The sequence below is a fragment of the Bufo bufo genome, chromosome 5 (genome assembly GCF_905171765.1).
Source record: "Bufo bufo chromosome 5, aBufBuf1.1, whole genome shotgun sequence".
Classification (NCBI taxonomy): domain Eukaryota; kingdom Metazoa; phylum Chordata; class Amphibia; order Anura; family Bufonidae; genus Bufo; species Bufo bufo.
In genome coordinates this window covers 424208272-424232188 of record NC_053393.1, presented here as the reverse complement: position 1 = coordinate 424232188, position 23917 = coordinate 424208272, and the positions used below count along the sequence as shown (strand labels likewise).

At 43.5% G+C, this 23917-nt stretch overlaps 1 protein-coding gene across 1 annotated transcript in view; it reads left to right on the top strand.

The window, feature by feature from the left end:
* The window catches only part of OSBPL10 (oxysterol binding protein like 10), a 469724-nt gene that overhangs the window by 218764 nt on the left and 227043 nt on the right, over window positions 1–23917 (top strand). Inside the window, exon 4 of the mRNA XM_040433369.1 lies at window positions 19895–20086. Within this exon, the coding sequence (XP_040289303.1) occupies window positions 19895–20086 (192 nt within the window). The remainder of the gene's footprint in view (window positions 1–19894; window positions 20087–23917) is intronic.

Sequence of the window (23917 nt, the reverse complement as noted above, 5' to 3'; positions counted from 1 at the left end):
GCGTGGTGCCTACCCGGCGCGTCCTCCTGATGAGTCACGGGTTCGTCGCTCTGGTCATGTGTTTACACATCTCCATGGTGATGACGCTTGGCTCCTTGGCTGGGGGCGTCACCTGTTCTATTTCTCATTAATGAAATTATCTAGTCAACCAATCACATGGCAGTTGCTTCAATGCATTTAGGGGTGTGGTCCTGGTCAAGACAATCTCCTGAACTCCAAACTGAATGTCAGAATGGGAAAGAAAGGTGATTTAAGCAATTTTTAGCGTGGCATGGTTGTTGGTGCCAGACGGGCCGGTCTGAGTATTTCACAATCTGCTCAGTTACTGGGATTTTCACGCACAACCATTTCTAGGGTTTACAAAGAATGGTGTGAAAAGGGAAAAACATCCAGTATGCGGCAGTCCTGTGGGCAAAAATGCCTTGTGGATGCTAGAGGTCAGAGGAGAATGGGCCGACTGATTCAAGCTGATAGAAGAGCAACGTTGACTGAAATAACCACTCGTTACAACCGAGGTATGCAGCAAAGCATTTGTGAAGCCACAACACGCACAACCTTGAGGCGGATGGGCTACAACAGCAGAAGACCCCACCGGGTACCACTCATCTCCACTACAAATAGGAAAAAGAGGCTACAATTTGCACGAGCTAAGACTGGAAAAATGTTGCCTGGACTGATGAGTCTCGATTTCTGTTGAGACATTCAAATGGTAGAGTCCGAATTTGGCGTATACAGAATGAGAACATGTATCCATCATGCCTTGTTACCACTGTGCAGATTGGTGGTGGTGGTGTAATGGTGTGGGGGATGTTTTCTGGGCACACTTTAGGCCCCTTAGTGCCAATTGGGCATCGTTTAAATGCCACGGGCTACCTGAGCATTGTTTCTGACCATGTCCATCCTTTCATGACCACCATGTACCCATCCTATGATAGCTACTTCCAGCAGGATAATGCACCATGTCACAAAGCTTGAATCATTTCAAATTGGTTTCTTGAACATGACAATGAGTTCACTGTACTAAAATGGCCCCCACAGTCACCAGATCTCAACCCAATAGAGCATCTTTGGGATGTGGTGGAACGGGAGCTTCGTGCCCTGGATGTGCATCCCTCAAATCTCCATCAACTGCAAGATGCTATCCTATCAATATGGGCCAACATTTCTAAAGAATGCTATCAGCACCTTGTTGAATCAATGCCACGTAGAATTAAGGCAGTTCTGAAGGCAAAAGGGGGTCCAACACCATATTAGTATGGTGTTCCTGATAATTCTTTAGGTGAGAGTGTGTGTATATATATATATATATATATATATATATATACAGGGTGGGCCATTTATATGGATACACCTTAATAAAATGGGAATGGTTGGTGATATTAACTTCCTGTTTGTGGCACATTAGTATATGTGAGGGGGGAAACTTTTCAAGATGGGTGGTGACCATGGCGGCCATTTTGAAGTCGGCCATTCTGAATCCAACTTTTGTTTTTTCAATAGGAAAAGGGTCATGTGACACATCAAACTTATTGGGAATTTCACAAGAAAAACAATGGTGTGCTTGGTTTTAACGCAACTTTATTCTTTCATGAGTTATTTACAAGTTTCTGACCACTTATAAAATGTGTTCAATGTGCTGCCCATTGTGTTGGATTGTCAATGCAACCCTCTTCTCCCACTCTTCACACACTGATAGCAACACCGCAGGAGAAATGCTAGTATAGGCTTCCAGTATCCGTAGTTTCAGGTGCTGCACATCTCGTATCTTCACAGCATAGACAATTGCCTTCAGATTACCCCAAAGATAAAAGTCTAAGGGGGTCAGATCGGGAGACCTTGGGGGCCATTCAACTGGCCCACGACGACCAATCCACTTTCCAGGAAACTGTTGATCTAGGAATGCTCGGACCTGACACCCATAATGTGGTGGTGCACCATCTTGCTGGAAAAACTCAGGGAACGTGCCAGCTTCAGTGCGTAAAGAGGGAAACACATCATCATGTAGCAATTTCGCATATCCAGTGGCCTTGAGGTTTCCATTGATGACGAATGGCCCCACTATCTTTGTACCCCATATACCACACCACACCATAAATTTTTTTGTTCCAACAGTCTTGGAGGGATCTATCCAATGTGGGTTAGTGTCAGACCAATAGCGGTGGTTTTGTTTGTTAACTTCACCATTCACATAAAAGTTTGCCTCATCACTGAACAAAATCTTCTGCGTAAACTGAGGGTCCTGTTCCAATTTTTGTTTTTCCCATTCTGCAAATTCAGTGCGCCGATCTGGGTCATCCTCGTTGAGATGCTGCAGTAGCTGGAGTTTGTAAGGGTGCCATTTGTGAGTAGCTAATATCCACCGAAGGGATGTTCGACTAATGCCACTCTCCAGTGACATGTGGCGAGTGCTACGCTGTGGGCTCTTGCTGAATGAAGCTAGGACAGCCACTGATGTTTCTTGATTAGAGACAGATTTCATGCGTCCACATTTTGGCAAATCCAACACTGAACCAGTTTCATGAAACTTAGCAAACAGTTTGCTAACTGTAGCATGGGAGATGGGTGGTCTCGTAGGGTGTCTTGCATTGAAATCTGCTGCAATGACCCGGTTACTGCGTTCACCAGACATCAACACAATTTCTATCCGCTCCTCACGTGTTAACCTCGGCGACATGTCAATGGCTGTAAACAAAGAGAAACTTGTAAATAACTAATGAAAGAATAAAGTTATGTTAAAACCAAGCACACCATTGTTTTTCTTGTGAAATTCCCAATAAGTTTGATGTCACATGACCCTCTTCCTATTGAAAAAACAAAAGTTGGATTCAAAATGGCCAACTTCAAAATGGCCACCATGGTCACCAACCATCTTGAAAAGTTTCCCCCCTCACATATACTAATGTGCCACAAACAGGAAGTTAATATCACCAACCATTCCCATTTTATTAAGGTGTATCCATATAAATGGCCCACCCTGTGCTTGGTTTTAACGTAACTTTATTCTTTCATGAGTTATTTACAAGTTTCTCTTTGTTTACAGCCATTGACATGTCGCCGAGGTTAACACGCGAGAAGTGGATAGAAATTGTGTTGATGTCTGGTGAACGCAGTAACCGGGTCATTGCAGCAGATTTCAATGCAAGACACCCTACGAGACCACCCATCTCCCATGCTACAGTTAGCAAACTGCTTGCTAAGTTTCGTGAAACTGGTTCAGTGTTGGATTTGCCAAAATGTGGACGCATGAAATCTGTCTCTAATCAAGAAACATCAGTGGCTGTCCTAGCTTCATTCAGCAAGAGCCCACAGCGTAGCACTCGCCGCATGTCACTGGAGAGTGGCATTAGTTAAACATCCCTTTGGCAGGTATATTAGCTACTCACAAATGGCACCCTTACAAACTCCAGCTACTGCAGCATCTCAACGAGGATGACCCAGATCGGCGCACTGAATTTGCAGAATGGGCAAAACAAAAATTGGAACAGGACCCTCAGTTTACGCAGAAGATTTTGTTCAGTGATGAGGCAAACTTTTATGTGAATGGTGAAGTTAACAAACAAAACCACCGCTATTGGTCTGACACTAACCCACATTGGATAGATCCCTCCAAGACTGTTGGAACAAAAAAATTGATGGTATGGTGTGGTATATGGGGTACAAAGATAGTGGGGCCATTCTTCATCAATGGAAACCTCAAGGCCACTGGATATGCGAAATTGCTACATGATGATGTGTTTCCCTCTTTATGCACTGAAGCTGGCACGTTCCCTGAGTTTTTCCAGCAAGATGGTGCACCATCACATTATGGGTGTCAGGTCCGAGCATTCCTAGATGAACAGTTTCCTGGAAAGTGGATTGGTCGTCGTGGGCCAGTTGAATGGCCCCCAAGGTCTCCCGATCTGACCCCCTTAGACTTTTATCTTTGGGGTCATCTGAAGGCAATTGTCTATGCTGTGAAGATACGAGATGTGCAGCACCTGAAACTACGGATATTGGAAGCCTGTGCTAGCATTTCTCCTGCGGTGTTGCTATCAGTGTGTGAAGAGTGGGAGAAGAGGGTTGCATTGACAATCCAACACAATGGGCAGCACATTGAACACATTTTATAAGTGGTCAGAAACTTGTAAATAACTCATGAAAGAATAAAGTTGCGTTAAAACCAAGCACACCATTGTTTTTCTTGTGAAATTCCCAATAAGTTTGATGTGTCACATGACCCTCTTCCTATTCAAAAAACTAAAGTTGGATTCAAAATGGCCGACTTCAAAATGGCCGCCATGGTCACCACCCATCTTGAAAAGTTTCCCCCCTCACATATACTAATGTGCCACAAACAGGAAGTTAATATCACCAACCATTCCCATTTTATTAAGGTGTATCCATATAAATGGCCCACCCTGTATTTCAAGCTTTTATTTTTTTTTATGTTGATAACTATGGCTTACAACTAATAAAACCCCAAAAGTTAGTACCATAAAATTAGAATATTATACAAGACCAATTAAAAAAAATGATCTTAATATAGAAATGTTGGCCTGCTGTAATGTATATAAAGTATGTGCACTCAGTACTTGGTTGGGGCTTCTTTTGCATGAATTATTACATCCATGCTGTGTGGCATGGAGGCAATCAGCCTGGGGCACTGCTGAGGTGTTATGGAAGCCCAGGTTGCTTTGATAGTGGTCTTCATCTTGTCTGCATTGTTGGGTCTGGTGTCGCTCATCTTCCTCTTGACAATACTCTATAGATTCTTTATGGGGTTTAGGTCAAGTGAGTTTGCTGGTCAATTAATTATAGTGATTCTGTAGTTATTAAACCAGTTATTGGTACTTTTGGCAGTTTGGGCAGGTGCAAAGTCCTGCTTGAAAATTAAATCTGCATCTCCATAAAGCTTTAAGCAGAGGGAAACAATAAGTACTGGACCAACATCAGCAGATGACGTGGCTCCCCAAACCATCACTGACTGTGGAAACTTCACACTGGACCTTAAGCAACTTGGATTGTGTGCTTCTCCACTCTTCCTCCAGACTCTGGGACCTTGATTTCCTAATGAAATGCAAAATTTACTTTTATATGAAAACAAGACTTTGGACCAGTGAGCAGGAATCCAGTCCTTTGTCACTTTAGCCCAGGAAAGACACTTCTGATGTTGTCTCTGTAGCCCATGTCTGTGTGTGGTGGCTCTTGAAGCACTGACTCCAGCTGCAGTCCACTCCTTGTGAATCACCCTCAAATTCTTAAATGGCCTTTTCATGACAATGGTTTTATTGCTGTGAATATACCTGATCCTAGCCACTTCACAACCGCGACATCCCTGCCAAACCCCAACTGCCGTCCGTTTTCCCGAACATCCGCCCTCTGCGCCCGCTCCAGAAAACGAACGAATGTCCAATGATCCAAACCAGCGCCGGACTGGAGCCTGCAATAAAACGCAAACAAAAGAAAACACATTACTATTCAAGTCACCACTACTCCCTTTACAAACTACCCAAACGCACATATGACCTGAACCTAATGGATTCCCAACGCCCTATCCTTTTAATAACCTCGTCCCTTAACCCCAACCTAGCTGCTTCAGTTGCTGCCCCAATCCTGAAGGAGTGACTCGTGAAATCTGCTGGGTCCACCCCCGCCCCTACCAGACACTTTTTAAACACCGCCACAAATTGAAACCTGGAAAAAAACGACCCATCACTATGCCTCAGCAACGGTCCACCCTCAAAACACACCCCTTCCCTATACACTCGCAAACATCTCACTGGACACAACAAGCACTCTGGTACTGAAAAAAGGGTAACATACCTCCCCCTACCCTCCATATCAGTTTTGGACGACCGCAACCGAACAACCACCCTGTCCTGCAGCAGATCCACATCATCCCCATACAGACCCCCCGCAACTCTGACACTTCTAGACACCAATTCCCCTAAACGGAAAGCCCCAAAAAAGGCTAAAGAAAAAGCCAACTGAAACAAGCTAACCTCCCCAACGGAACTACCAATCAACTCAACCTGTCTACCAATCTTCAACAGCAAGGAGAACGACACTGGCCTCCTACGATCCTTCGTCCACTGACCCCTCCTCCAACCCCTCAATACCTGCCGCACCAAAAAAGCCTTTGTCACGTCCACCATGCCCCGTAGCTTGAAACCAAATGCCAGGCCTGCCACACACTTGTTCAACTGCGCCACCGACCAACCTTGCTCTTTTCCGTGCCCCAGGAACAACAATAAAGGTATCTCCCCCTCATCTACCCTCATCCCCAAAACAGCACACCATTGCTTCCATTCTCTCCAAGCCTTCCCGTACGCAGCCCAGGAACCCGCGCTCAAAGACGCTCGCAACAACCCCGCTACAGTACCTCCAATAGCCCCCACAGCGACCCCGGGCACTCCAGGCCTTCCGCTTCCGCCTCCGGAGCCAACTGCCGAAATCGTTCCCACTGCAAACGAGAAAGAGCATCCGCAATGTTGTTAGAAACCCCGGGCATATGAACCGCAACCACCCATGTATTGAATGACAAACAAAGCAACACAAGATGCTGCAACAGGCGAACCACGGGTGGAGACGAAGCCGTCAAACCATTGATCGCCTGTACCACACCCATGTTATCGCTGTGAAACCGCACGTTCTTGTTCCTAAATCTATCCCCCCACAACACCATTGCCAGTACTATGGGAAACAGCTCGAGGAGACACAAATTCCTGACCCACCCCTGCTCAACCCAAGACTCCGGCCAACGAGCCGCACACCACTGACCGTGACAATAAGCCCCAAACAGCACCCCCCCCCCAGCCGCATCTGTAAACAATTCAAAATCAAAATTATCCACCACCTCGCCCATCATTAACGTCCTACCATTAAAATCCCGTCAAAAAACAGACCAAACCTCCAAATCCCGTTTTAACTCCCGCCCCAACCTAATGAAATGATGTGGTGCAACCACCCCCGCCGTAGCTGCCGCTAACCGACGACAAAACACTCGGCCCATAGGCATGATTCTACATGCGAAGTTCAATTTCCCTAACAGCGACTGCAGATCTCGCAACCGAACCTTCGCAGACTGCCTCGCCCGCTCGACTCCTGCCCGCAAATCAACCCCCTTCTCCTCTGGAAGCCGACATTCCATCCTTTCCGTATCAATTACAATGCCCAAAAAACTTAATTCTGTCACCGGGCCAACCGTCTTATCCACCGCTAACTGCACCCCAAAATCCGCAAAAACTGACTGCAACGTCGCCAACAAAAGAGAACAAACACGCGAGCCCGCCGGTCCCAAACACAGAAAATCATCCAAGTAATGGATAATGGATGAACACCCGGCAACATCCACCACCACCCATTCCAAGAATGAACTAAACGCCTCAAAGTACGCGCATGACACGGAACAGCCCATAGGCAAACATCTATCCACAAAATACCCCCCGTCCCAAAAACAACCCAACAGATGTAAACTATCCGGGTGAACCGGGAGTAACCGAAAAGCCGCCTCGATATCAGCCTTAGCCAACAATGTCCCAGGACCCAGCTTCTTAACCCATGCCACAGCCGCATCAAATGACATATAGACCACCGAACAAATGTCAGGATCGATACCATCATTGACCGACGCCCCCTTAGGAAAAGACAAGTGATGTATAAGCCTAAACTTGTTAGGCTCTTTTTTAGGCACCAGTCCCAGCAGCGACACCCTCAAGCCAGCTAACGGCACTCCCTCAAATGGGCCATCCATCCTGCCCAAGGCAACCTCCTTTGCCAACTTTTCAGAGACTACCTCAATAAACTCCAAAGCCGACCGCAAATTTCTTTGCGGTACCACCACCGGCAATGGGTTCGACGGAATACGAAACCCCTCCAAAAAAACGCGTTTTAACAATTCCGCCGCCTCCCGCCTAGGATACCTATTTAAATACCACTCCATCCTCCCCACCCGAACTGGTGTCTGACCCTTTTGCAGCCGAGTCTGACCCTCTGTGTTTCCCGCCTCTGAAGCACCGGTTTGACCCGTGGTTACCCCCGCAAGTTGTGCACTCATGCTTGAACTTGCATTTTGCGCCAAACCTGCAGTTACCGTCATTAAAGAGGAAACACAATCCCCTGGCAGACGCTGCTGACACCATAGACTGTCCCAATGACCTTGCCGCCCCGGTGCGGTCACCCGCAACCATAAACTTATATCTTTATGGTCCCACCGAATATTCGGCCTAACCGCCTTCCTCTGTCTGAATTGCTCATCGTACCTAAGCCACCCAGCCCCGCCATATACCCGGTACGCCTCCCCAATCGCATCCAAATGGCAAAACAATGCTGAGCAACTCTCAGGCGTCTTTTCCCCAATGACACTCGCCAAGATCGCAAACGCCTGCAACCAATTGGCAAACGTACGCGGTATGAGCCTATGCCAACGCTTATCATCATCCTCCTTTTTTCCCTCACCCACTCGTTCCCTATCCAGGTTAAATCGCTCCAGGGGAAAAAGCAAAAAAAGTCAACATACTCCCCCCGCCATATCCGCTCACGAACCTCCTGCTTCAAGTGCGCCCCCAACGGCCCCTCAAAACAGACGTACACCTCACCCTTCGCCGCGTCGCCAACCTTAGGCCTCTCCTCCTCACCCCCCACCTGCGTCTGAACAGACACCGATCCTCCGCCCTGAGACTGCGCGTCCCCAGCCGCCCCCCCCCCAAACTACCACCGACCCCCCATGCCGGCAACGGAGACGCACCTACCACCCCCAAACCTGACACCCATCCCGCCAAACTAGTCAAAAACTGCCCCAAACCCACCCCTATATCCTCGTGACCTCCCCCAGACCCCACACCCCCCGGGCTACTAATCAATGACTGCAAAGCTCCCCACATGTTCTCACCTGGCTGCCTGGGCGCTGTGAACCCATCAGCCGCTGATCCTGACTCCGGACGAACGATCCTCACTGACGACTCCGCGGATGTTCCGGCTGTGCTGGACCCACACGACGTCTGCACCCCAGCGACGTCCGTGCTGGGTGCGCTCTCGAACTCTTCAGCCCTCACCGATTCTTCAAGCAGCCCCAGGCCAGGAGACACCTGCCCGTGATCCCTAGGAGCCCTGCGCCCTCTAGTGGCCACTACTGGCACAGGCTCCGTTCTCCTGCTCCTCACTCTCCCACGCCGAGCGGACGTTCCTGCCACTAGGGGGAGCAAGGAACCCGCCGACCCAGCTCCGGATCCCACACTGACTGCAGGTGAAGGCAGGGCAGAGACGTCCCTGCCTCCTTCAGGGCTCCGCTGCGCACCTGGATTCCTCACACTTCTGGAGGACAGGGCCGAGATGCGCCCATTATCCCCCGCCTGTGGAGGGTCCCTAGAGGGGCTCCTGCGCCGAGCCCGGGGGTCTCACTGGGGCTAAGGCGCGCCGGCGGCCGGACCCGCCGCGGCCGTTGTGCACTTGGCGACGGGCCAGCTATGCCCGCCGCCTCCCCCTGAAGCAAGCCAGTCAGCTGCTCCTGTAACCATTCCGGTCCACGGGCCTCCCCTGCCGCCCGCAACCGCTCCCACAGCTCCTCCACTGCCTGCATCGTAAGACTGCTTCTACGCTTATTTCACTAATTCTAAAATGGCCCCCGATCTAAACCCCCCTTAAATAAAGTCCCCCCCTGACTCCACCTTTTCTATCCCGCCCCTCCGCTTCCCGCCTTACAATTAACCCTACACTTACCAGGCCCCTGGCACCAAAATCCTTCATGCAGGCCTATTCTTAGGGTAAACCGCTAGTCCGGCCTTACTTGATAGGGCCTACACTGCCAGAGGAGGCATGTATGTTATGATGGGGCACCTCCTCCAGCTTTCTGTGCACCGGAATGAAATCTAAGGCAGATTGAAGCTGCTGTAGATTTCAGTCACTATTTACGCCAGTTTCTGGTATAAATTGTGATGAATTAGCTGGTGCTGATGGTATCTTCCTTGCAATGCCCATATTCTTCCTTTGCCATGCCCGTGGGTGGCATAAAATGCAGATTGCAAGTAGAAAAGTCGCAAATACATTGAAGAGTCGCAAATCCGAAAAGAGGCGTAAGGGGAATTATAAATTTCCCTCTAAGTTCTTGTCTTATGTTTAAATCAAATGACCGCTTTTTTCTTATACTAAGTACAACACAGTAACCACCGAAAAATAAATGCCCCAATAAACTGCTCATAGTGACTATAAAACAACCTGCGCAGTGCTATTTTAAAAATCACTATGTTTAGGCCTGGACCATTAGAGGATCTATTAAATATAGTCACAGTAAGTAACTGTGTGGATCTCATATTAGTTCCATATAGATTAAAAAAATTATGTGGTTAATCTCTATCTGGTAGTTTGGGATTTTTTTTTTCCCATCACAATTTTGCTATTTCGCTTTTAGTTTAGCCCACCTACACCTACCACTCCTTCTCCCATTCCTTGATTTACTGCTTTTGCCGAGGGATTTATTTGTATTTCGGATGATTTTTCTTTGGCGATATCAAGCTGGCCCACGGAATGTATAGAAATGTTGAAAGATGTGTTGTGCTGGTCTGAATTACATGGCACTCTGTGATGGGCTCTTGCCATCGTTCTGAGGCATGTTTTTTTTATTTGATATTCACTTCATTGGCGCCAATTATAGCATTTTACAAAATCAGATTTATGAGTGAATGTGATTCTGATTGTGTTATGGGGAGCTGAAAATTTGCATACATATTAAGCAGAAATGTCAGTGCTGGTAAAAGAAGATTGCTTTCTGTGCTGTAGAGTAAATACTATATGGTGTTAAATCATAGTCGATGTGATTTTGACTGAGAAGTGAGAATATATTTTCTCAGAGGCACCAACTGTGATGTAATACAGTATCTGAATGGTAAATGGAGCTTTGTACTGAGATTTGGCCAGGATTCAGGTTCAGCAGATGCATTTGCATCTTTCAATGTTTTATTGATTTGCAGGTCCATAGAATAGAAAAGTCGGTTTGCCTGTGTTTCTTCTAAATATGCCAAATTTGAAACACAAACAAGTGATTCACCAATGCATCATTTACCAATGGGCAGCAGCAAAATTTAAATTGAGCAAAAAATTCCCCCTCCTCTATTCATGAACCTTTACTTTATATAAAATATTATTTTATCAGCCATGAAATAAGATTTTCCTGTGTATTGTGCTTCCCAGCTAGAGGAGGTTAGAGGTCCGAAATTTTGATCAGTTGTGGTCCGAATGCTAGAACCCCCACCGATCGCTAAAACCAGAGGGCAGAAGCACTCCGATGAGCATTGTGCCCTTTGTTTCTGGCTGAGCAAATGGTCTACAGATTGAGAGAAAGCCCATTACCTTTCTATGAATCCATTCGCCCCTTTATCCGCTCACTGTGGGGAGCTGACCAGAAATATAAGGTTCAGCTGAGTGCTCATGCCTCCTGTTTAAGCAGAAGCAGTCTCCACACCCAGACCCTCTCCTGTCAAAACGTCTGACATGTAACATAGTTAAAATATTGTCAAATGTATTTATTTTTGTGGTTTTATCACTACTATCTAGTGGTTTGACCTAATTCTACTTTGCCTCTTAATTTTCAGAAAACTTTTAATATTTTATAGAGACATTTCAAAGGTTTTGATCAGTGCGAGTCTGTGTGCTGAGACCCCCACAATCCCTAGAATGAGGAGAGAAAAGTGCTCACATAGCACCCTCTCTCTCCTTAGTGCAGGAAATCATGGAATCGAGACGGGTCCATAGACTTTCTATTGAGTTTGTCTCCTGCAGCAAGAAGAGAGAGTGTGATAAACTGATAAGAGGTATGGAGGGTCTTAGTTATGAGAAAAGATTAAAAGAATTACATTTATTTAGTCTTCAGAAAAGGCATCTAGGGGGGTAGATGATTAAGGCTACTTTCACATCAGCGTTTTCCTTCTGACAATGTTTCATTGTCAATGGGAACAAAACTGAACTGAATGGAACGGAGTGCACCAGAATGCAATTCCGTTCCATTTGGTTGCTTCCCCATCACGGGCAGAAATACTCTGCAAGCAGCATTTTGCTGTCCAGCATGGGATGTGGAGCAAGACGGATCCGGCATGAAACACAATGTAACAGAATGGGTGCCGGATCCGTTTTCATGGCTATTTTTGAGATCCATTCATAACGGATGCAGACTGTTTTATTATCAAGACGGAAACGTTTTTGCTGATCCATGACGGATCCAGTAAAAACGCTGGTGTGAAAGTAGCCTTACCTATACAAATACTGTATATAAATGCTAAAAAGCTGTTCCATGTAAAATCTCCTCGAAAGACCATGGGCACTACCTCCATCTGGAGAAGAAAAAGTTCATTCTCCAGAAGCATCAAGGATTGTTTATTGTAAGAACTTTAAATCTGTGGAATAGTCTACTTCAGGAATTCTCAAGAATTCTTAGAACTAATTAACTTTAATGCTTATAAAAATGTGTAGCTGTCTAGTTCTTATGCCCCTTTCCAAAAATTCACATCCCCACCCACCCCTTGGCTGAACTTGATGAACTTATGTCTTTTTTCAACCATGTATATTATAAAAATCATTGTCTGTTTGTATGTCTGTCAGTCTGCCCTCTATAGGCATCCAAACGCTCAAACCATTGGACACCAAATTTGGCACATAGGTACATTGCGTGTCTGGGAATGTATTTATAAAGGTTTCAGCTCTCTAGGATGTACCATTCTTGAGTTATTCACTAAAAATGCAAACATGACCCATATTAGCCAATAAAAGCTCACAGGTCCTTCACATATCCTAACTGACATACTGTACACACGGTCACATAATCTTTATTAGCCATAGAAGCTGGCAGGTCGCCTCAATGACCTACACACAGTGTAACTTCAGGTTTCCAGAACAACTCAGCCATTTTTCTTCACAGTTATAGGTCACTGTTAAGGAAGGGGGGGGGGGGGGGGGTGCTGTGGAGGTCACTGTTAAGGGTGCTTGATGCTGTGGAGGTCACAGTTAAGGAGGAAGAGCACTGTGGAGGTCACTGTTATGAGGGACAGTAAAAATAAAATAAACGGTGTAACTGCCGGAGTATATAGGGCTGCTAGCGAGTTCCCGTAAAAAAATTAATTTATAGGTCTTGGATCATGGATTGGCCTCCTGGGCCCCTTGGAACATATCCAATAAATACACAAACAGACCAACACTTCATACTCGGGCAGCGCTGGGTACTTACCTCTTTGAAGCAACCACATAAAATTACATTAAAAAAGTGGTCTTCTAGGGGGATGGCCAGTATGTATATGTAGGTGGAACTGAGGAAATCGGGTTTGGGTGAAAAGGTGGTCTTAACAAAGAGCTAGTACTGCTTTGTGCATATCATACATCCTAAACAGTTACAATGAAATAGCTTTTTTCTATTTTGTAGCTTTTTACCGTGATCCTTTTTCTATTGAAATAAATAGGTTTGCTAGAGGCTCTCACACAGAGCAGACCATAATGGGAAAACTACCAGCAGCAAGTTGATATATCTAATCCACAACTCTGACAAAAATCTGCTTCACTGAAATGTATTATCTAGTCTTTCTCTTGTAGTCACACAACAGGCTTGATTCTGTACAGAACGCTTCCCACCAGTGCTATAACTCCTTGTGAGACTGATTTGAGTTAACAATATTTTTCCCATTCTTATATGTAAAAAATGTAAAAAAAATTTTGTAAAGGAATCTCTAAGGCCCCATTTAAACGACTGTATTTTTGGTCCGTGTTCATTTCAATGGGGCTGCAAACATTGTATCTGTATGTCCGTTCCGCAGTCCCACAACAAAGATAGTACATGCCCTATTCTTGTCTATTTTGTGGACAAGAATAGGCTTTGTTACAATGGGCCCGCACAAAAACGCAAACGGACGTCACACGGACATGGACCACAAAATACAGATGGTTGTGTAAATGCACCCTAATGCGCACTTCTTTGCAGGTTTTGCAGGAGATTTATCAAGACCATAGCTTTCGGCTCTAGTCTTGATATCCCGAAGACGCACCTAATTTATGATGAGGTGCAGGCCTCATCATAAATTAGGAGCATCTTCCAGCAGTCCGTGCGCCTGAACAGAAGTCTATGACTGCTCAGAGCTGCTGTAGATTTCTGGCTTTATTTGTGCCAGAAAACTAGTGTAAATGAATATAAATTTGTTGCGGCTGCTGGCCACACCCCCCTTCCCACCCTCCTGAAAAGTGGTGATGGCGGCGAAAAAAGTGGGAGATGTGACCATTTTTTTAAAAGTCGCAAACACAAAGGGGGTCATTTATTAAGACTGGCGTCTAAGCTTAATAAACCCCTACACTGGCGGTGGGTTCACGGAGTTATGAAGAGGCGTCGGCCTCTTCATAACCGGCAGATCCTCCGCCACTTCTAAATGTAAGACAGCTTCCGAGCTGTCTTACATTTAGACCTTTTTCTACACCTGAAAGACTGTCCCGTCCCCTTCCTCGTCCACACCACACCCAACTTTTTAGACCTGGCGTGAGTGGGGAAGAAGTCGCAGATTGCGGTGCAACTAACCGTTGCGCTGCAATCTGTGCCTGAATTATGACTATTATAGGCGTATTTCAGCTTGATATATGACCCCCATAGTTTTCGACTTATTAACCCTACTTTTCAGGCACAAGGGAGATGATAAATCTCCCCCTTTGTGTCTAATTGAGTTCCAAAGTATTCCACAATTTTGATGATCCTGGAACCATTACTTTTAGAGATGAGCGAACTTCTGTTTTAAGTTCGGCGTCTAAAGTTCGGCTTCCGGTTAGCGGAGGATCCCGATATGGATTCCGAATTCCGTTGTGGTCCGTGGTAGCGGAATCAATAATGGTCATTATTGATTCCGCTACCACGGACCACAACGGAATTCGGAATCCATATCGGGATCCTCCGCTAACCGGAAGCCGAACTTTAGACGCCGAACTTAAAACAGAAGTTCGCTCATCTCTAATTACTTTCCCTTAGCTAGACTTCAACTCCCTGACCTAGAGTGGCTTTTTGGAGATAGAACCTCACCCCCGTACCCAGTGTGCATGTTCTGTTCCCCTCTCCTGACTTAATTCACTTGGCTACGTGCTCGCGGTCATCGCCCTGTTGGAAGGTGACGTTATCTCCATTGTTCTTTTCTGTTATACTGTACGTTGTATATTTAATCGAGTGAAATCGTTCCTTTTTCTAATGCCTTTTGTAATTACAAGAATAATTTCTAATAAAGCTGTGTCAGGATTTTCCTGTGTTAGTGAAATCAGCAATAACCTCAGCTGACTTATCTGTTAATTGACATCTATTAAACGCCATAATGAAAATTATTTTGTCCTCGTACTGGTAGCGTCAGATAATTCTACACAGTCTTACATATCATTGCAGATTACTAGGTAATTAAATGAATTGCAGTCTCAAAAGGTTAGATTGTGTTCACGTTGCATTTAGACTTTATATTTGGTGCATTCACCGAGGAAATCTTGTGAGGCAGGGGCTGAATGTACAGCTGTGTCAGATGCCGTTATATACAGTACCATATGGGGGCATACACTGTTCATAAGATCCCATGTAAAAGAAATGTATACGTTTCTTTGCTTTTTATGCCTTTGTACTGTGACTATGATTTTCAGAACAATTTAAAAAGGTTGCCGGTACTTATCCCCCCAAACTCGTAAATTGGTCCCTATGAGTGTGCTTCATGCAGAAACATAATATAAACTTCCGATATGCATTCCCCATGTTGTAACAATTCTGGAGCATCTAGTCTTATCACTCTTGTGTCATTCCTTTACTATTCTGTGCAGAGTTTCATCGATGAATTGTCAGCAGTCTGCAATAAAGGTCCAGCCGGGTGTGACCAATTGAGGGTGTGTCCATGCACAGTTTGCCACTGTCTAGTCAGGGCTGCCAGTATCCCAACTGGTAACACACAGTCGGATCTTAATTGCAGACTGCTGATGATTCATTCGTAAAATTCTAGTAGGAATAATAGAAGAACAGATGTTCTACAGTTATTACATGGGAAATACAAGTAGATGCTAAAACAGACATGTCAAGAGAGGTGACATGCAGTGATGGCCAGTTTGCAGTGTTCGCCGATGAACAAATGCGATCTGCCATCTTTATTCGCAAGTCCGGCGATGAAGGCTGTTCTCGGAATTGCCTGCTCCCAGTGACCGCATGTGTTTCAGAGTGGCTTCCGGCGCAGGCACAGGTAAGGACTTACCTCTGCATCGCCGGATTTGGGAATAAGGATGGCAGATCGCATGTGTTCGTCGGCGAACACTGCGAACTGGCCATCACTGGTGACATGTCCTTCTTTAAGGTTCCGTGCTTTAGACTGCTCCACAATGATTATTTTTGTATTTGATATTTTTGGTTAGTGTTCCTTTAAGAAAAGGTCGTGTAACATTCTCTAAAAAAAAAGATTCAATAGCTGCCTTTTCCTTCTTATGGACTATGTTTGCTTATGAATCTTAAACTGTGAGACCTTGTATTAATATTGAACATCTGTACCCCAGGCTATGCTGCACTAGTTTACATTCTTATTTTAAATGTCTTGTATCACATTCTCTTTTGTTGTAGTTTTAATTTCTAAGTTCAGTCGTTCAATCAAAAGTGTAGGATAAGAACAAGTTTATTGTGTGAAATTGCATAATACCATTCTACTAAATAGGGGAGTGGTGAGTGCCCTGCGAGGGCGGGACCATCAGCCTCGCCTAGTTCATCATTATTTACTCCAGAACTGACGTAAATGATGACTGAGCTGCCAACGATTTCATTACGCTGCATGGAAAGACCAGAAGAGGCAACACCCTCACTCCACCATCACCGTACCCCCTTTTTGTAGACTTGGCGAGGGCTGTGTAAAATGTAGATTGTGACTAGAAAAGTGGCAAATGCATTGAAAAGTCTCAAATCCAGTTTTCTATACCACAAAGAAGCATAAAAGGAATGATAAATTCCTCTTCTGTTATATGAGCTGAAGTGATGAAGATTCAGTTTTCTTTCCCTTCAGTTGCCGTCATCATCCTCTTGCTGTCAATCTTCCTTCCTCTTACAATTATTCCGTTATTGTATTCAAGAGAATCCTTCATGATTGATCAGTCATGTGGAACCATATTTATTAGATTCCATGCCCTTCTTCACCTCCATATGTATGCTCATGCTCATTACTTCTTGTTTTATTATTAAAAAAAAATTCTACCCTCAATAAAAAATATGTAAGATCTAGTCTTATTAAGATATGCCCTTAAGCTGTGTTTTTTTTTATATGCATTTGTATGTTTTCGATTTTTGGTCTTAAAAAGGGCTTGCATGGGGCCCATTTCTCATTTTTAAGGAAATAATTCATATGGTAGCAAATAATTGTCAGTTTATTTGTTCAGGTTTCTAGGAGAACTAATTGAGGAACTGCACACTGCAGACTTTTAAAAAAAACTCTCCCCAGAATTGAGAAAAAATGCTCAAGAATTGTTATTTAATGGGGAAAAATTAATATTTACTTAAAAGGAACCTGTCAGGTTCAACATGGGGTTTGAGCTGCAGGCAGGAGGAGCTGAGCAGATTGATATGTAGTTTTGTGTGAAAGGATTCAGTAAAATTTGTATTTTATTAATTTATATTCCTGCTCAGTCTTGGCTTTGAAGTTAAGGAGACGGTCCTATCTGTCATTGACAGTCATAGAGGGAAGACTGTCAATTACTGATAGGACCACCTCCTGGACTTCACAGACCAGAATGAGCAGGAATCTAAATAATTAAATGGCAAGTTTTACTGAATCTTTTCCTATAAAACCATATATCAGTCTGCTCAGCTCCTCCTGCTCTATAACATGCTGCCTGCAGCTTACACTGCATGGTGTCAGGTTCTCTTTAAGCACATATGGCAGGAGAGCTGATAGGTCTTCTGGGGTTTAAGAGTTTGTTCACAGCTGCGTTGGGGGCTCTTTTAGGAGATCTGATCAAAAATGGGGGACAGCATGATGAAAACCCAATAGACCCCATTATTAATCATTTGGGTCCGTTGCATGCTTATGGTGACCATCATGTCAGGGATCTGGTGCTTCCATTATTCTTTTTGTTCTGCTCCTGTGATGTTGCAGAGCAATGAAAATAAAAATACAGGTGTGAACAAAGTCTAAAATTTAGACCAAAATGGATGAGTTTGCAGTCTCCATCAGTCAGTGTCCATCAGTTCTATCACAGTCATTTTAGTTTTCAATCATTTTTTTTTTCTTTTGTGTTGTCTAAGACCCTTTCACAAGTCCTTACCAGTGATGATGTCCATCACAGGACTGTCAGTGTTTCATCCTTGAAGATCTGTGAAGGTGCGGTTTTTGGTACATGTGTCTGTTTTTTGCCCTCCTTGGGTTTTCCGTATTTCACAAGCGCTTTCAGGCGAAAAAGGGATTTCCAGAGCATCTCATACCAATGGTCAGTGAAAAACCACTGGCAGAACACAGATTCCATCCATGTTCTGTCAGTGGTTTTCACGGACCTATAGACTTCAATGAGCATGTTTGGTTCACATCACAGACCAAGGTGATGCATGTCTCCTCTGGTTTTCCACTGACCATATTCAGTGGAAAAGCAAGGAAGTGTGAGTAAACAAATGAATAATCAATGGATACATGAGCTGGAGTCCATGTTGTCCATAAGTGATTCACTGACATGTGAAAGAGATCAAAACCAAAAAAGTGTGAATCCAGCAGTATATCGTTTTGTTTCCTTTCACCTTATTGTTGTGATATTTATCATCGTAACTTCTCGTGGTTTTATAGCTTAAAATAGGTTATTGTTATCATGATTTTTGTATGAGGCAGATGCTTTATGTGCACTTACTGTTGGTGAAAAGTGTGCAGTCCTGATGTCAATCACCATACTGACCGCCGAAATGTTTTATTTCACTCCTTTTACCTAAGATATTAATGTAAAAGCCTAAAAATCTAAAATTATTAGTTGTCCTCCAGTTTGGTAATAAATGTCAAGTTTGGTACATTTTGCTGATGATAAAAGGGGAAGAACACTGCCTAATATGAAGGGAAAACATTTGCACCCCCCAATGCAGGATTGATACTGGATTGCCTGTTATTTATTGAAAGATATTCAGTGAGTTTTATTTTACTTTGCCCTCACAAGTGATAGCTTTATTTGACTAATGAGAAATACTTTAATTCTATTTTTTCTATATTTTTATTTTGATCTACTATTTTGTTAAATAAAGGTATTCACTAATGAGTCCTCAGTTTTGAACCCTAACTCACTAGGGCTCAACTCTGAGGCCTCATTCAGTCGCCTGTAACGCAGCTGCAGTTTTATTATCTGTATTATGGGCCCGAACCCCAGTGACTCAAGTGAACCAAATTACTGTATGATTGCCCTAAGTTCGGTTCACGTGAAACTCAGAGGGGTCTGTGTCTTGTAGCTGCAATATGAACACTGAAATGCAGCTGCATTATGGCCATCTGAATAAGGCCTCAGAGAAATAAATGGCAGACGAGCACTATCCAATGGGCATGTAAAAACTCAGCTGTACTTTTTTTTGTGGGACACGTTCTCAGTATTTGCATTTCTGAGCTAAAACCTATCCCCCTCCTTGTCTAATAAAAACCTTTAAAATTTGACCACTATTAAACTGAATCATTGACGTTATGGGCTAACTTTCATGCTTATTGTGTCTTTCCTTCTTGAAGGATTAATACGCATGCAGGTGCTGAGAAAATGTGTGCTCCCCATTGTCACATCATTTTACCTGTCTTCTCTAAAACATTCTACAATTACTTGAGAAAACGGAGTAAGAATCAATATACAGTGTCAATCCTGATGTATCATGGAGCTCAGAAAACATCAAGCCATTGATCTCAGCTCTCAAGTTTATTCTTCATAATAATGTGTCATTGCTCTATTTTTCTTGTAGAGCTCTTTGTCTCAGAGAGCCAGAAGCGTTTCATTGCTTCCCCATGGAACTGCCAATTCCTCATCACCTGGGAGCCAAAGGCACTTGACACACAGCGGCCCAAGTGTTGTCACCATCACACATCACAAGTCCCCAGCAGCTGCCCGAAGATCGAAGAGCCAGAATCCTGCCCATCTCCATGAAGTCAAAGAGGTCAGAAAATACTGTTTTTAAAGATCTAAGTCTTCAGGGTCAGTGTAATTTCTCGCTGTCGATAGCTATCTGTTACAGGTGATATCATATAGTTATCATATAGTTCAAGTAAAAAATTTACATTAACTAGGGAACAAACCGAATACTTACAAGGTGACCTCCTTTTCAGCCGAAGAGCTGCCTATTCCTGGGCTCCTCTTCTGTTATCCAAAATAGGCGTACCACTTCTCTTATCTGATACACACTGTGCATCGGTAACACTTCCTGCTTGTGCGACTCTACTCTTTGATTGGCCAGAACAGCTCACATCACCTGTTCTGGCCAATCTGAGGGCAGCAGGAACTGTGATGGACTACCAAATGGACAGTATGCATCAGACAATCTGAGAAGTGATAGGGCTATCTCGCATGAGAAAAGAGGAGCCCAGGAATCAGCAGATCTACAGCTGAGAAGATGAAAAGGAAATCTCCAAGTAAGTGTTCTGTTTGTTCCTCAGTAAATATAATTTTTTTTTCTTGAACTTTTTGGAATCCAAGGGTGGCTTTAATTCAGTAATGCCATTAGTCATTTAATGTATCCAGGTTTTTCTAAACATGCGAATATATAGAAGACCTAATAATACAGGAATTAAGCAAAGAATCATTCTCAAGATCAAGCCATGTATGGTGCTTTTTACAACCATTCTAGTCTCTAGCATATTCTCAATAGTTGCCTTTATGTAGATTTGTCAGTCAGGTCTGCACCCCATAGTCATCTTTGAGATATCACTGGTGTTTGCTATATTACTAGTGCCTTGGCAAACCTGGATGTAAATCAGAGGTGGGATGTAGGTTCTGTGTATATTTTAATCCTACTGATTATACAGACTGCCATACTTCTACTCTAAGGAGTTGGATCTGAGAGTCTATAATCCCAGCAGTTTAGTACTTTAACAAAAGGACTCCCTCTGCGCATTTACTGTGAACCCAGATGGTATGGTTGCTGGGGTTCACCATATTATACAGTCATTCTCTGCCCTAAGTATGGCCATTTAGGTATGCCCTATCAGATGGCTTTGTGTATTTTATAATGTCTGTATTTTCTCCATAGTAAAAAAATTATATAAATTAAAGGAATCATCACTAGCTGGTCGGCAGGGGTCCAACTCTCCGCACCCCTTCTGATTAGTTGTTCTACAAAACCTCGGGCACATGAAGCAGAAAGCGCTGGTTTGGGCATTTTTTCTGGCTTTTTTTCCCCTGTAGGCTTCTGCACAGAGTTAGGCCTCTTTGTCACAACCGTTTTTGTTTTTTTTCCAGTTTACGGGCCGTTTTTTGTGTTCCGTATACGGAAATATTCATTTCAATGGTTCCGCAAAAAAAAACGGAATGTACTCCGTATGCATTCCGTTTCCGTATTTCCATTTTTACATTCCGTTGAAAGATAGAACATGTCCTATTATTGCCCGCAAATCACGTTCCGTGGCTCCATTCAAGTCAATGGGTCTGCAAAAAAAATGGAACACATACGGAAATGCATCCTTATGTCTTCTGTATCCGTTCCGTTATTGCGGAACCATCTATTGAAAATTTTATGCCCAGCCCAATTTTTTCTATGTAATTACTGTATACTGTATATGCCATATGGAAAAACAAAACGGAACGGAAAAACAGAACGGAAAAACGGAACAGAGACACAACGGAAACGGAACAACGGATCAGGGAAAAACAGACCGCAGAACACTGAAAAAGCCATACGGACGTGTGAAAGAGGCCTTAGAGTGAGTTGAAAAACTCCAGAAAAAGTGTAGGTTTAAATGTTACAAAATCAAAAACATTAGAAAAAGTGCTTGAAATTGTTTTTTTTTTTTTTTGCACGTTTAAGAAAGGCAGTCCACATTTATCTCTGCAGGGACATTCTTGAAAATCCTTGCAGAGATGGCAGTTGTACAGTAGTCATACAGCTGTGAGGTGGGAATCCTGTTGCCTGTGACAGACGGTCTCCCCAATGAGGAGGAGTCAGTATTTTTTTTTTATAAAAGCTCTGTACATAAAGGCAATGTCGTTTCCTGCTCCAGTCCCACTGATAATGGGGGCTGGGTAACTGCAGGATCTGCTGGGTCTCAGCCGACCCTGATCAGTTCTGCAATGAGGCTCTGGAGGCTGCATTCCACTTGTGACTAGGGCTAATATTTCAGCCCCAGTTATAGGAGAAATCAGCGATAAAAATTGTACTTTTAAAGGTCCCCCTTGTATGATCTTATGGGAGCAGAACAAAAAAAAAAAACAAATTAAAAAATTTTTATAAAAAATTTCACCACTTGTCCACAACACAGCTTCTAGCCCTGCCTGCCCCCATTGTCTGGAAAATGTATTGTATTTTTCACACCATAAGATGCATCGGACCATAAGATACAAGACACACCGAGGATTCTGAGAGTTGTAGTTTCTGAACAGCTGGGTTTCCAGAGGTTGCTGATCCCTGCTGTACGCAGTCAGGACAGTGCAGCACGGCACCCGGAAAAGACCAGGGAGTGGCGAGTACAGCCAGTAACAGGAGCTTTGTATTCACCTCTCCTAGTGCTACTATGTACCAGTGAGGGCTTCTGGTGGAAGTGCTCACTAGTACTCACTCCATGAGATGCACTACCATTCCCCCCCTCTTATGGAGTGAAAAACACAGTATATACAGATATCTCCAATATCGAGTTGACCGTAGTGGAAAGTGGAGACAATTTAAAAAGGCACTTTAGTTGCACTTTGTAAAATATTTTTCCCCTTTTTTTTTTTATTTTTTTTTTTACATTTTCCTGGGTATAAATTATAAAAACAATTCATACTAAAATAAAAACAGCATAAGAATAAAGCCCCATGTATCACAGAAAAAAATGATGCAAAAATTATTTAAATAATGAAGCAATAAAAATGTGGTTTTTGAAACATGCATGTACAAAAAAAACTGAAAATGTATCTGATCGAGAAGAGGGTAAATGATCCAGCCTTGAAGTGGTTAAAATAAGAATTAGGAGTTGCAGGAAACAATACTTTTCTGATGCCTTTACTATTGCTGATTGTTCTGGCTTCTCGTAACCCTTTAATGACTGGGAAATTTTCCTCTTTTTTTTCATTTTTGTTTTTTACTTCCACCCTTTCCAAAGCCACTTTTTTATTTTTCCATTCACATAGCTGTATGAGGAAAAGAGGGGCGAAAATAATAACTCTATTAATACACAATTTTTTTTTTAAAAGGGGTAAGCAAATTACCCTCATTGAGTGTCTACATATATCAGATGGTGAGGTCAGCTATAACTAGCAGCATATAGGTCACATGTGTTCAATGGCCGTGATGTCCACGGTAATTTAGTGAAGGTCCATTCGGGATTTATCACTAGCTTGACCCCCTTATCCAACAATAAAGGAAAGAAAGAAAACTGTCACCAAGCATATATTCTGCTAGACACATCCAACAACTTGTGTATATAGTGAATGGCACCTGTTGGATATGGCTATGCTATCTGTGACCAGACAGAAGTGCCAGGGGTACTGGAGGATAATTATTATCTACTCTGAGCTGTTCAATATTTTGAACAAAAAGTACACTGGGCACTCTCAGATATCGCGACCAATATTGAATTTATTATATATAATAATGAAAATAGGTGCTACCCTATGAATGAAGGGTACTGGGCACAGTTAAAAATCACAAGAAAAGTCGAGGACATAAACAATCATCACAATAACAATAAAATTGATTTTATTGTTATTGTGATGATTGTTTATGTCCTCGACTTTTCTTGTGATTTTTAACTGTGCCCAGTACCCTTCATCATAGGGTAGCACCTATTTTCATTAT